At 36.0% G+C, this 14,619-nt stretch overlaps 1 protein-coding gene across 1 annotated transcript; it reads left to right on the top strand.

The window, feature by feature from the left end:
* The first annotated feature begins 10,952 nt into the window (after window positions 1–10,952).
* Window positions 10,953–12,624, top strand: LOC111365922 (E3 ubiquitin-protein ligase arih1l-like). The gene is made up of 3 exons (XM_022986486.1): window positions 10,953–11,560; window positions 11,749–12,114; window positions 12,273–12,624. Exons 1-3 carry the CDS (start codon window positions 11,253–11,255, stop codon window positions 12,349–12,351), a joined length of 753 nt encoding a protein of 250 aa, XP_022842254.1. The 5' UTR covers window positions 10,953–11,252; the 3' UTR covers window positions 12,352–12,624.
* Window positions 12,625–14,619: the final 1,995 nt, after the last annotated feature.

The raw sequence follows: 14,619 nt of genomic DNA, 5'->3' as shown, positions 1-14,619 counted from the left end.
TACTTTATCATCTAAGAAAGTTTGGGTCAAAAAGGGCGATCTAGCTAGACATTCAGGTCAAGAAAAGTGTTTCGTTGCTCATGTTGCATTAAAAGCCCAAAATTACAATATGTGGTACCTAGATAGTGCATGTTCTAGGCATATGTGTGGTAATAAGACTTTATTCACTACTCTTGATGAATGTAACGGTGGTATGGTTACCTTTGGAGATGGGGGTTCTGCACCTATTCTTGGCAAAGGTACTATACAAATGCATGGCTTACCTGTGATCTCTAATGTATTTTATGTGGAAGGTTTAAAATCTAACTTGTTAAGTATTAGTCAAATTTGTGATGCCGATTTTGAGGTGAGCTTTGTGCAAAAGAGATGTACTGTGTATGATTCGCCTGGTGGGGTGGTTCTTGAAGGGGTTAGAACAACTGATAATTGTGATGGAGTCTTGCCTAATTCTAACTATGTGTGTAAGAGTGCTAAAATTGATGTGAGTGAACTCTGGTACAAAAGGTTAGGTCACTTGAACTATAAGAGTCTAGTACAACTAGCTAAGAAAGAGTTGGTAGATGGTTTGCCTAAGATAGGTCCTAGTGAAAATGCTGTGTGTGGACCATGTCAACTAGGTAAACAGCTTAAGGGAAACCATAAGAAGACTTCTAAAATTCTGACCAAAAGAACCCTAGAATTGATACACATGGATTTAATGGGACCATCTAGAACTGAGAGTTTAGGAGGTAAGCGATACATTCTAGTTGTGGTAGATGACTTCTCGAGGTTCACATGGATAGAATTGCTTAGGGAAAAATCTGATGCATGTGATCTCATAAAGTCTTTGTGTAAACGGCTTAGCAATGAACTGGATCTCAAAGTTTCTAGAATGCGTAGTGGCCATGGAAAAGAGTTTGAGAATTTTAATCTTGAGAGTTTCTGTATGGATCAAGGGATATTACATGAGTTCTCTTCCCCTATCACTCCTCAACAAAATGGGGTAGTTAAAAGGAAGAATCGGGTTCTTCAGAACATGGCTAGAGCCATGCTTCATGGCAAGGGACTAGCCCTACATTTTTGGGGAGAAGCTGTTAACACCGAATGCCACATAATTAATAGAGTTTACCTTAGACCCAAGATCGATCAGACTCCATATGAAATACTTAAGGGTAAAAAGCCTACTGTTAAGTACTTTCGTGTATTTGGAAGTAAGTGCTACATTTTGCGTGATAGAGAGAACTTGAGTAAGTTTGAATCGAAGAGTGATGAAGGAATCTTCCTAGGGTACTCTAGAAATAGCCGAGCATTTAGGGTGTATAACTTATGTACTCGTGTGGTGATGGAGTCAGTAAATGTTGTGATAGATGATGCTGTAAGTGAGGGAGAGAGTGTTGAAAATTGTGATAGAGATGGTGATCTTATAAGTTCTAGTGATCCTACTGAGCCACCTGTGTCTCAATCATCTCTTGGGAAACCTAAAACACCTGAAAAGAAAACATTTTCCCAAGATCGAGATAAAGATCCTAAGGAACCATCGACTAGGGTTAAGTCTAATCATCCTAAGGACAATATCATTGGGGATCTAGATGAAGGTATGAGGCTTCGTAGGAGAGTACTAAACAATCTAGTATACACTAGCTATGTATCTCAGGTAGAACCTAAGAAAGTTGAAGAGACCCTTGGTGATGAGTGCTGGGTGGATGCGATGCATGAGGAGCTCAATCAATTTGCTAGGAACAATGTGTGGATCTTAGTTCCCAGACCTGAGAATTGTAATGTTATTGGTACTAAATGGATCTTTAAGAATAAGACAGATGACCAAGGTACTATAATTAGGAATAAGGCTAGATTAGTTGCTCAGGGTTATACTCAAGTTGAAGGAATTGATTTTGATAAGACTTTTGCCCCTATTGCACGACTTGAGTCTATTCGGATTCTGCTTGCTGTTGCTTGTACCTTAAGGTTCAAGTTGTATCAAATGGACGTTAAAAGTGCCTTCTTGAATGGACTTCTTCAAGAAGAAGTCCATGTGGAACAACCAAAAGGATTTGTAGATCCTAAATTTCCCCACTATGTCTACAAACTACACAAAACCCTCTATGGTCTAAAGCAAGCTCCTAGAGCTTGATATGAGAGACCTACATCATACCTTGAAGAACATGGATTCTCTCGAGGTGGTGCAGATAGGACCTTATTTATTAGACATGTTGATGAAACTATCACCATTGCTCAGATTTATGTCGATGACATTATTTTTGGCTCTCCTCTTGAGTCTTTAGCTTATGAATTTGCTGAGTCTTTGAAGCAAGAATTTGAGATGAGTATGGTTGGGAAGTTGAGTTATTTTCTTGGACTTCAGGTAAGACAGACAGAGGATGGACTGTTCATTTCACAGTTTAAGTATGCTAAGGATCTAGTTAAGCGCTTTGGGCTAGATAGTAAGAAGCATACTAGGACACCTATGAGTACTAGCTTGAAGTTGGGTCGTGATCCTTCAGGTAAGAGTGTAGATCCTTCCCTATATCGAAGCATGATAGGTAGTCTTCTTTATCTCACAGTTACTAGACCTGACATTGCTTTTAGTGTTGGTGTGTGTGCTCGATTTCAAGCAGATCCAAAAGAATCACACTTAAGCTCTGTTAGACGCATCATTAGAAATGTGAGTGGTACAGTTGATCTAGGGATATTCTATTCTAGGAATTCCAATCTTGACTTGGCTGGTTACTCCGACGCCGATTGGGCCGGGAACGCAGATGATAGGAAAAGTACGACAGGGGGTTGTTTTTACATGGGTAGCAATCTCGTAGCCTGGTTAAGTAAAAAACAGAATTCTATATCTCTATCCACGGCAGAGGCCGAATACATAGCTGCAGGGAGTTGCTGCACTCAGCTTCTCTGGATGAAGCAGATGCTGAGTGATTATGGGATTAGTCGAGGGACCATGACTATTTTCTGTGATAATACAAGTGCTATAAATATTTCTACGAATCCCATTCAACACTCTCGAACGAAACATATAGACATACGACATCATTTTATTCGTGAGCTTGTTGAATCACATGTAATTTCCCTCGACCATGTCTCTACTGATAATCAATTGGCTGATCTACTTACGAAACCACTAGACGGATTGAGGTTTGAGTCTCTTCGGACGGCTGTTGGTGTTTGCTCACCTATCTGATCATGGATTCATGCATGTTCATGCATTCATCACATGTGAGTGTGTGATGCATTTTTTTGTAAGTTTAATCTTCTTTTATGTGTTATATTCGTGTGTTTAAATAAAAAAAATTAAAAAATAATAATAATAATAAAATTATATAAAAAAAAATTTTGGGCCTTTATGTAACGATTATGGAATTTGCATTAAAGATCAAACTCTATTTTTCTTCATATGTACGAGTCTGAGGTTCCATCATTGTTCATTTTTTGACTGTAGAGTTCTGGGTATATGGTTCGTCATTCATTTTCACACAGTACACACTGTAGTCTTGTAAGTGAGTCTTGACCGCATGGGTGAGACTTGGGATGGTGTTCTTCTATGATTGGGGTTGTATGTACATTTGACGTGATCTGGGACGAGTGTAACCTAATCAATATTGTCTTTCCCCAGTTTTATTTTGTTATTTATTGAACTTATGACTATCTTCGGGGCCTACTTGACTCGAACAATTAAGCCTGAGGGGTTTCTAACCTGGTGCCCTATGGTTGTCTGACTTGGGAGTCACCGGCCCAAAGTTCGTTACAGGGGTCATTTATGTTGCCTAATGAGGATTGCATTGCACTTAAGTTCTTTTGTTATTCTTATTTAAAAAAAAATGGAATCATACTGTTAGGGGGAGTAAAATTGTGACAATCATAATAACTTGGGGTTGTATGTACATTTGACGTGATCTGGGACGAGTGTAACCTAATCAATATTGTCTTTCCCCAGTTTTATTTTGTTATTTATTGAACTTATGACTATCTTCGGGGCCTACTTGACTCGAACAATTAAGCCTGAGGGGTTTCTAACCTGGTGCCCTATGGTTGTCTGACTTGGGAGTCACCGGCCCAAAGTTCGTTACAGGGGTCATTTATGTTGCCTAATGAGGATTGCATTGCACTTAAGTTCTTTTGTTATTCTTATTTAAAAAAAAATGGAATCATACTGTTAGGGGGAGTAAAATTGTGACAATCATAATAACTGATATAGGTCCTCGTGGAATTGGATTTGACTGTCACTTGGTAGACATTCACCTTTGTCTGGTTGTTTTCACGTGTCCTTTCTCACTAATTTAAGGTTTTGAGTCTAACTTGCATGGACTACCTGGCACGTTTCACGGTGATGTTCCATATACACTTTCCTCCACAGGATTCTGAACTATGTGTGGACTTACGATTTGTCTACGTGCTGGTTGTCGGGTTTGTGATTTTATGCTTATTGTTGGTTTTGATTGCATATTTGGTTCCATGCTATTTTTTTGTTTTTTTTTTTCTGGATTATTTTCCACTATTACGTAGTTCGCTTGTTTTTTAAAATACATGGTTTAGGGCAAATTTCGTAATTTGTTGAACATTGTGCCGTGTTTCTTAAAATTCAACTATCTAGTGCTATTTTTGACATTTGGTTTCTCGCTCGAGTTTCGCCTAGCCTTCACTCGAGCGACAAAAGCAGTTTGCTTGTCGCTCGAATCTCGCTAAGGCCTCGCTCGAGCGACAGGTCAATTTTAAAAGGTCCTGTTTCATTTTTTCACGCAACTTCTTCCATTTCACTCTTGTTTTTTTCGTTTCTTCTTGACTTCCATATTTCGTCCATTGATCACATAAATTCGGGGCCCTAAAACAATTATTCTTCCAAATTTCCATTGCTACACATCAAATTGAGGTATTTTTTTTCTTTTTTCGTTTTTTTTTCCTTTCATTTTCCTCGTGTGTTTTGCTTATTTTTGTATTCTTGCTTGATTGTTCCTTCATTAATGTAGGCTTCGTCCTTCCTTTGTTTCATTGGATGTTATTTCACACGTTTTGCATCACGATTTCCATTAAATTGTTCGTTTTTCGTTCATTTGGTTATGTGGTTTTCATGTTTTTCTTCCATTTTCATTAAGTCCGTTCTTGCATTCCGTTACTCCGTTTCTTGTGTGGTTTGTTTCATTTTAAAGAGCATGTTTTCTAGTTTGTGGGACTGTGCTTGGTTGTGTGGTTGCGTCTCGTATGTACTTGGAATTGTGTACCAAAGTGATGCACGCCACACGTTCGATGCAAGTCCTTAGTTATATGTTTTTTTTGTTTCCTTCATTTTTGTGCTTCTATTTTCTTTCTTTCCTTTCCGTCGTTGTTTCATTGCCCTCCCGTGTCATGTTGAGTGTTTTTACACATATTTTTGGTGTATATTTACATCATGCTTCGTTTGCTCTACGGGTCGTTCACGTTTTTCGATGCATCTCTTTCGTGCCTCGTTTGAGTGTGCAGTGTTTCACATCATAGTGCATCGTATCACGTGCAATCTTCATCTTACTTATTAGTTCCATCTCTCTGTATGCCAGATGACTCGTAAGCGTTCTCGATCCTCTGCACAGCCAGCTGGTGGTTCGACGTCGTATAGTCGTTCCAGATTCATTTCTGCTACAGCTCAGGATGTCTTCACTTCTCAGTTCTCCTTACGCCCCGTTCTCGTGGAGCGTGAGTTAATCTTATCTGACCTTCCTGTTGATATCGCCGCTATTTTTGTTTCCCGGGATTGGGAGCCCCTTCTTGTTGGTCTTTCACCTCCTCCCCCACTCCTCGTTCAAGAATTCTATGCTAATATTCATGATATAGATGGCTCGTCTTTTCGGGTTACTCTTAGAGGTCATTCTTTTAGGGTTACTCCGTCGGCTGTAGCTCATGCTTTAGGTATACCTCAGATTACCCATCCGACTTATCCCTATATTTTACCTACTTCTATTCCAGCCGATGCTCTTGTTCGATCGATGCTTTTGAACACCCCGTCTATCCGGGGGCCTTCGGCGATGGCCACGGGGTCATTACCTACTGATCGTCAGGTGTTGTTGCGCATAGTGTGTACAAACATGTGGCCGGTTGCCCATACCTCTTCATTACCTATGGTGCGTGCCCGTTTTCTTTATGCCCTTCTTCATGGGGACTCGATCGACTTTCCTAGTTTTGTGTGCCAGAATAATCTGGCTTCATTTCGTACTCCTGGGAGTCGAATCGGGTTGCCTTATGCTTGCTTGATTCATAGGGTTGCTTTGTCGTTGGGTGCTTCCTTTCCAGAGGGTTCGACTTGTCGCATAGGACGTTCGATAGGACAGCAGACCATTCATCAGAGTAGATCCCATGAACCGTCATCTTCCTCTTCTGCTCATGCTACAGGTCAGGCAGCGGCCGTTGATGTTTTTGATCTTTCGGAGCCCTTTGATCGTATTACTGAGATTCTTACTGGAGGTTCCCGTGTGTTTCTCCCGCCTCGTACGGATTTTCCTTTGGCCATTCCACTTAGTTCTGCCTTTCCTTCGACATCTACTTCTGCTCCTGGGGTGGCTGCTTTGCCCGTTGACCCCATGGTGACGCTTATGGGACAGATGTCCACTTTGGTCGAGCAGCAGGCTCGTATGATGGCAAAGATCACGCAGTTACGTGCTGTAATTGTTTTGATCCTTTGTCCTTTGTGACAAAAAGGGGGAGTAGATATTTGGATAGATGATTGGATAGATAGATATCGATATTTGGATAGATAAATATAAATTTTTTGGTGACTAGATTAAGTTTTTGATGTTTTGGCAATACTAATGTATGTTTTTGGTATTTTTGACTTACATTATTATTGCTTCTTAATCTGGTTAATGATATATGATCTATTTCTTGTTTTTATTTACTGTTTCCATTTCACATGCTTTTACACTTGGTATTTGAGTTTTTGATTTTCAGGAAACAGATTCAACAAGAGATTGCTAATTTGGTTGAATAGATAGGTTGTTTGGAGTCATGTTTATTTCTTCCTTGACTATCATATGTATTTTTGTCACAGAATGTCAAAGGGGGAGTTTGTTAGGAAAATATGTAATTGGCAATCTGTGACTAAAGGACCTATTTGTCATGTTTGTAAAGTCAGGGACTAAATTGTAAAGGTCTAATAGTTCAGGGACTAGAGTTGCAATTTAATAAATTTCACAGCATAGGTCTAGGGTAAAGTGGGATGCTTTGAAGATGCAAACGGCGTGTTGATTTCGCTAGAGTTTCGCTCTGACCTTGCTCGAGCCAAAATTGCAGAACTGATCTCGTTGGAGTTTCGCTGGGCAGTCACTCGAGCGAAGGTGCGTCGCTCGAGTTTCGCCAGCACTTCGCTCGAGCGACGGTGTTATCTGGTCATTGGTAATTTTAATGCCTTGCAAATTTTTAACGCTCCATATTTCCAAATTTGGTCTACTATATAAACAAAACGTCCGATTTTCATTAAATACTTTTGGAAAACATTCAAACAGGAACTTCTTTTAACTTCCAAAGGATTTAGAGCCAAACTTTCGATCTTTCTCATCTTTTGATTCTCATGATTTTTGAATAAAAACATCAACCATCAGAAAACCAAAAACACCCCTTCATATCTCCATATCAACTTCCAAAAGATCATCTGTTTGAAGATCTGGGAAGGAAATTGCTTGAAGAGCTGGAGTGCTTGGTGATTCACGGGAAGTAGAAAATATTCAAGGCTGGGATTTTGGTGCAGATCTACAGAATCCAGGAGAGCTTTGGTTGATACAGTAAGGAGGCGAGAGAATTGTTAGTTTCAATTATGTCTGGCATACTGTAAGTCAATATTTTCGATAGTGGATCTCTACTGGCTTGTGCCCGGAGTTTTTACCCAATTGGGTTTTCTCCGTCAACATTTTGTGGTGTTTTTACTGCTTTTTGTTATTTATTTTTCAACCGATAATTCAACTTAGGTAGATAAAGTATGTAAATGAATCTAGGCAATGCATAATTTATGTGACTTGTTGCATAAGTTAATTAATTGTTTTAATTCAGCATAAACACCTATTCACCCCCTCTCTAGGTGTTGGTTGGGTCGAACTATATCTTTTTCAAACTTCAATTCAACTTTGAAGAGGCGTGAAAAATCTGAAAAAGAAGTGTTTGGTGACGGTGGCTCAAAACTGTGTTGGGCGTCGACTGGAGTTCATCTAAATTCTGAAGAGGAAAAATGCTTTTGATAAATTATGTTAGTCTTGAAATTATTAGATATATATATATATATATATTAGAATTATTGGATAATAATAATAATAATAATAATAATAATAATAATAATAATAATAATAATATATTTGTATTAGAAAATTAGAAATTAACAGAAATATCCACAAATGACAAAAGTATTGAATTTTACAAATTTGGATGAATTTTCAAAAAATTTCATTTTTTTAATTTTTTAATTTTTATATATTTTTTCGTCGATCCGGTTTGGTTTAAAACCGCGATTAAAATTCTCAAACCTAAATCAAATTATTTTGACCGGTTTGGTTTGAGTCAAAACCATTTCGTTGACCGGATCCATGTGGCACCAAACCGACGGTTTCTAAAATGCGGTTTCGATTCTATTTTCCGATTTTTGCTTACAGCCCTAGTGGGATGAACAATATTTATCAATTTTTCGAATTTTTTTGGTAACACAAAATAAATGTACTTTTGTGATTTTTGGATCATTTAATTTTTACGGTGATATCGTGATCTAAAGGGTATTTTTGAAGTCTGGATTTGATGTCTTTGGTATTGAGTGATTAATTGTGGAATAAATTAAGATTTTTTTTTTTTGGTTATATCAATTTTAGGTAATTAATTATGAATTATGTGATTGGCAGAAAGTTTAAGCTAAGAAGAAAAATTGTGGTGGATCTTTTGAAAAGCTTTATTTAAGTAATTTAATTTATTTTTTTTATGTCCTGAATGTAAACTTTGTTGTTACGGATTCATTGATAGCCTTCTCTTCTTTCTCCCTATTAAAAAATAGAATATTTTATTAATCTTAGTCACTTGTGCATGAATAAGTGGAATGTTACTTGTCATTATTGTTGAATTAGTATGTTAAAGATAAGTATAATAGGCACTTGTAATATGATTGATCAAAGTTTTATCTTCCCAACTTCGATAGGATATATCTATAAATTGGCAGAGTTTTTATGTAAAAAGAGATATTCAAGTTTTTTGTAAGACAATACGGATTCCTACCATAGAAATTTAATTATTTGAACGAGATACATCTTTTGAAGATTGATAATGAAATTATTGTACAACGATATCAAAGTATGAAAGCTCGCAAGAAATAAGTGTGACTTATAAATTATGTAGTATTTTTGTGATATTGTTTTATATTTTTTTTATCATCAAATTCATGACCAAAAATTCAAAATTTGGCATCGATTAAATTGCAACCGCACTGAAGAAATTTTCTGGCTCCGCCCCTGTCCTCTTGTGCATATAGATTATAGAAACTATATGCCTTTTCATTTGACAAAATTCCTGCACAGCGATGGATATTTGACTAAAAGAAATATATGGAATAAACATGTCAATACTTTCTAAATCCATCTCTACAAGTTTCAAAAAAATGAGATTTGATAAATTCCTTCACATGGGAAACCAATCAATTAATAAAAAACGATGAACACAAATCCTTAATATAAATTGCATTTTTCCATAGTTCATTATTTGCATTTCAAGTAAATATTCATTAGAAAAACTTAAAAAAAAAAAGTACCAACAAAATAAATAAACCAATTATATCGAAAACATTATCATATCACAAATTTTTTTCGACGATCACTAAAACACAAATCTGATCTGCGAAAAATATTGCTATAAGGTATGAAATGGTTGAGAGGAGAATTACTGCTGCGGTGAAAACGTAGGGTAGGATAACTTAGGGTGGAATGGTTGGGTAAAAAGAATTTGTCTAGTGGTACATAATGAGGTATATCGAATGGTGTACATCCCACTCACATGGGTGTGAGATCTATGTGAAAGAAATAATATTTTATTCGAGTGAGTCTCTCGTCCATGTGAGTTGGGTGTACATTATTAAGTATATCCCGATGTACCACTAGCAAAATCGGGGTAAAAAAGGGAAGAGTGGGGGGCGTGGGAAAAGGTCGGGTGAGGTGTGGGAAAAATGTTGGCTGTTGCCTGTTGGGATGGGATGGGATGTGAAGGAAAAAGTAGCATAGAGCGTGAGGGAAAAAGAAATCAATTAAAGAACAACAAAAATGGAATCATCGGTGGAAAGATCGTTTTTCTGCCCACCATGGATCGGAGAATAAGAGTGATAAAATTAGTATCATCTCAACATTATGATAATAGAAAATTTTATTGTAACGACAATAATATTTGCTTCAACGAACAATTTTTATTATTATATTTATTTATTTATTATTTTTTTATGTTTCTTTAATCCTAATTTGTGTGGTTTAAACATGCATACAAAACATTGTGCAAAGAGAAAATAGTGGAATTTAAAATTTGAAAAGTAAGATAATAAGATTAAAAATAAGTTGAGATAATTATATTTAAAATCAACAAATGATTCATTAAAATTAGTAATCCTCTTGGTCTTGTTCTTGAGTATAAAATATTGACTACAAAAAATACCATTTCAAAACATAATTGGTTAATTCTATTTCATAAATATAGATTTAAATGTCTTTCTCTTAAGTATCTTGTATGATGGTCATATTGAGAAAAAATAATATTTTGAACAGTAATTTTTTGGAGAATGTACGATTAAAAGGTAGGAAAATTTTTTGAGTTTATGTGTAAAATATTTTATTTTGTAAATATGTAGTTGAAAATGAGTATGAGAATTAAAGAGTAACGTTTGAAAGGAAGACAAACATGAGCTTAATTTATTTTTCGTCTCTTATCTTTTCCTCCTGCATAATGCATTCTACAATTCATATAAAAAATGTAGAGTAGTATAGAGTAGGGCAATGATTCTTTCTTTGAAATATGCTTTTTGTGATATTTGTAGATAGACCTCGTCCACTATTTTCTTCCTCGTCTTCGTCTTTGTGCTCTTTATATGTACGAACTATTGATTAATGCCATATATGTTAAAGTAGCAGGTAATTAAAGGTGACTAATCATTGAACTTAGTGAGAAGTTTCCGTGCAATATTAAACTGGGACTAGGGTCTGGGTTTCAATTCTTCAAGTATTTTCAAGGAAATTTCTAGGAAAAAGATTCTTGAAATTATATAACAGGTTCAAGATTTCTAAAAACAGTATTATAGTTTACCGATGGAATTTTCGTCAGGGAATGTCCATGCATCAGATGACTTGTATGCCGAAGAATTACAATTCCAGGAGGCTCTTGAGGCCTCGATCTCATTCAGCAATCTTCATATATCTTCATCATCACGAAGTTCCTGTGATATTTGCACGGAAGAAAAAGAAAACCATGAGATGTTCAAAACTATGAAATGTTTTCACTCCTTTTGCACTGATTGCACAGGTAAACATGTCAAAACACAGATTGAACGGAATAGTTACACTGTTACATGTCCAGCTTTCAATTGCCAAAGCTTTTTGGAACTAGATTCTTGCAGGTATATCGTAATTTTTCTTAATTGTTTGATTGCGTACTTAGTATAAATCTCTGTCTTCGTAATTCTCAAGATTAGAAATAAAACCGATACAAATTGTCAAATTCTATTATTATGCCAAAAGGAGAATCCCCGGAGAATGAGTATATTCTTCTAGGGGCTGAGGAGGCTTTCATCTTGGGAATTTGCAGGTCTATCATTTCAGCAGATTTGATCAATCGTTGGGAGGCAGGACTGACTGAATCAACAATACCTATTTCTCAAAAATTTTACTGTCCTTACAAAAACTGCTCAGCCATTTTGCAGAATGATAACGGCGAAGAAGAAGTCATTAGGGAATCAAAATGTCCAGAATGCCAGCGACTCTTTTGTGCACAGTGTAAAGTCCCTTGGCATCCCGGATTTGAGTGCACAGAGTTTCAGGAATTCAATGAAAACGAAAGAGATGAAGCAGATCTGAATATGCGCAAACTGGCCAAGAAAAAGAAATGGCCCAACTGTCCCAATTGCAATTATGTTGTGGAGAAGACTGGGGGCTGCATACACATGACTTGCAAGTTAGTTTCCTAAACTTTCACAAATAATGACAACGTTGGTCATTCAAACTTTATTGTTCCAACTATATCAAATATATTTTCTTAATATATGTGAGAATGAAAGCAAATCTATCTTTATGGACGAAGACATTATTTATTTTTCTGATTGTCACTTACAGTTGTGGATTTGAGTTCTGCTATACCTGTGGATCAAAGTGGAGCGAGAGTAATCACTGGAACACTTGCCAGAGAGGGTGATATAACAAAGTTTGATCAAGAGAGTGCACTTGTTTTCCAGATCGATCGAGTCACTTAGACGGGTTAATTTTTCTACTTCTTTCTTTCCTTTGCCAAAGGTCAAGTCATATGTCACCCTACTAATATTTTTTCCGTTTTATTCATGAAAGGGAATGTATCTTTAGTTTGTTGTGTCTCTTGGACTGATTAATTTTTCTTTGTTTTTTTCGTTGATCGGTGAGAGTTAGAAAACTTAAATTAAACAATATATATATTTGAACTAAATTTGTTATCTATCAATGAAGTGATATGACATGTCATGTGTATTTAACCTATGAAAAGTATCGTATCAATGCTCAATAGTTCATTCCTATATATATCATCTTTGAGCGATACAACTTCAGTAAATTAATCTTGTTTATGGTGCACGTACACTACACCAAAACTACCACTCTATTTAATATTTGTGATGGAGATAATAATCTAATTAATATATGAAGATTACGTGAAAAGATTTGATGGATTTATTTACAAAAATTTAAATCAAGAGTTTAAATTGTTCGATCATCTTAATAAATGATTAGCTAGTAGAGATACAAGCATAAATAATTGCCAACAAATTTATACTTCAACAATAGAGATTTAGATACAAAAAAATGGGTAATAAATAATTTTAGGAGAAGTCAGACACATCTTCCTCTCGCCTATATATAACAATTATTTTTTTTCATGTACTTTAATAATCATGAAGACACATTGCCACCATCAAATTTCTTGAATTTAGTGCAAGCTGCAATCAATCATGCACTAAACTTGTAGGAAAAAGGCTGTGCACGCGTAAAACACTTTCACAATTGTGGGAATCACGAGTATTTTAAAGGAAATTTGCAGTTGAGATTCCAAATCTTCAAACAGTATCAGACTTTCTCTTAACCTTTCAATCGTTATAGTCATCACCCCAAACTTTTCAAATCATTGCAACCGAGGCCCCAACGGACAATTTCCATCAAATTTGGCATTAGTTGACCAAAATAATTAATTTTGACCACCTTCTAATCAATTTTAAAAAGACAAAATAGTACTTTAATAATTTTCCCATAAAATAATAGAAAATATAAATCAAAATAAAAAATAAATAAAATAAAATAAAGAACTATCTTCTTCTTCACCCCCGCCCCAGCCCCAACCCGGCCCCAAAAACCAGAAATTCAAAACCAGCACACATGGAATTTGATATCAAAAGAACTTAGCTTAAACTCAGCATCAAGTTTCTCTTGCCCAACTCCCTCCAATGGGATATAAATCTGGGAAAATGAAAACAACAAAGATACTGAACTAAAAATCTAGTCACGGAATACATGGAAGAATCAAAATATGGCAAGAGCTGGAAATTGTAACTTTGACCAAGCCAGTACAAATACACCAAAAGCAAATTTAGCTATTGCCCAGATTCACAAACAATAGACCAAACTAACCGCGTCTTCTGTTGAGGGTATGAAGTGTCCAAGTCTACAACTGCACTTCTCCAAAAGGTAGCTCAAATCTTTGGCACCCACCTTCTAATCAAGAAAGACGTTGACTTTCAAGGAAAAGATGGAGAAAGAGGGGAAGTATTTTGGTGATTTCTGGTTTTGGGGTGGGGCGGTGGCAGGGCCGTGGGTGAAGAAAAAGATAGTTCTATTTTTTTCCTTTTTTCCCTTCCCTTTTTTTTTTTTTTTTTTATTTACATTTTCAATTATTTTATGGGAAAATTATGAAAGTACTATTTTGCCCTTTTAAATTTGATTAGAAGGTGGTCAAAATTAATTTTTTTGGTCAACTAACGCCAAACTGGATGGAAACCGTCCGCTGGGGCCTCGATTGTAACGATTTGAAAGGTTTGGGGTGACGATTGCAACGATTAAAAGGTTATGAAAAAGTCTGCTACTGTTTGAAAGGTCCAGAACTTCAGTTGCAATTTACCCTTATTTTAATCGTGGTCCCCACTTCTTGTGTGTGAAAGAACTATCAACCATGATGTTAAAATTACTATACTTATAGTATTGCTCAACTTATAGGATACTATCAAATATATAATACTATTAGTGCTCAAAAAATAAAATCCTCATATTATTTGCCATTTCCACAACACCCTTTTCTGTATGTTCGAGTACAAGAACAGTTAACCCTTTAAGCAAGAATGATCATTCCTTCTTATCGTGTGCTCCTGAACTATTGACATTTTTTCCTGTTCTTTTGAGTATAAGTTAGCAGCTATAGAATACCTCGTAATTCTAATGTTTAAGCATT

Source organism: Olea europaea, chromosome 2, assembly GCF_002742605.1.
Source record: "Olea europaea var. sylvestris chromosome 2, O_europaea_v1, whole genome shotgun sequence".
Taxonomy (NCBI): Eukaryota; Viridiplantae; Streptophyta; class Magnoliopsida; order Lamiales; family Oleaceae; genus Olea; species Olea europaea.
This window is presented reverse-complemented; position numbering and strand designations above follow the sequence as displayed.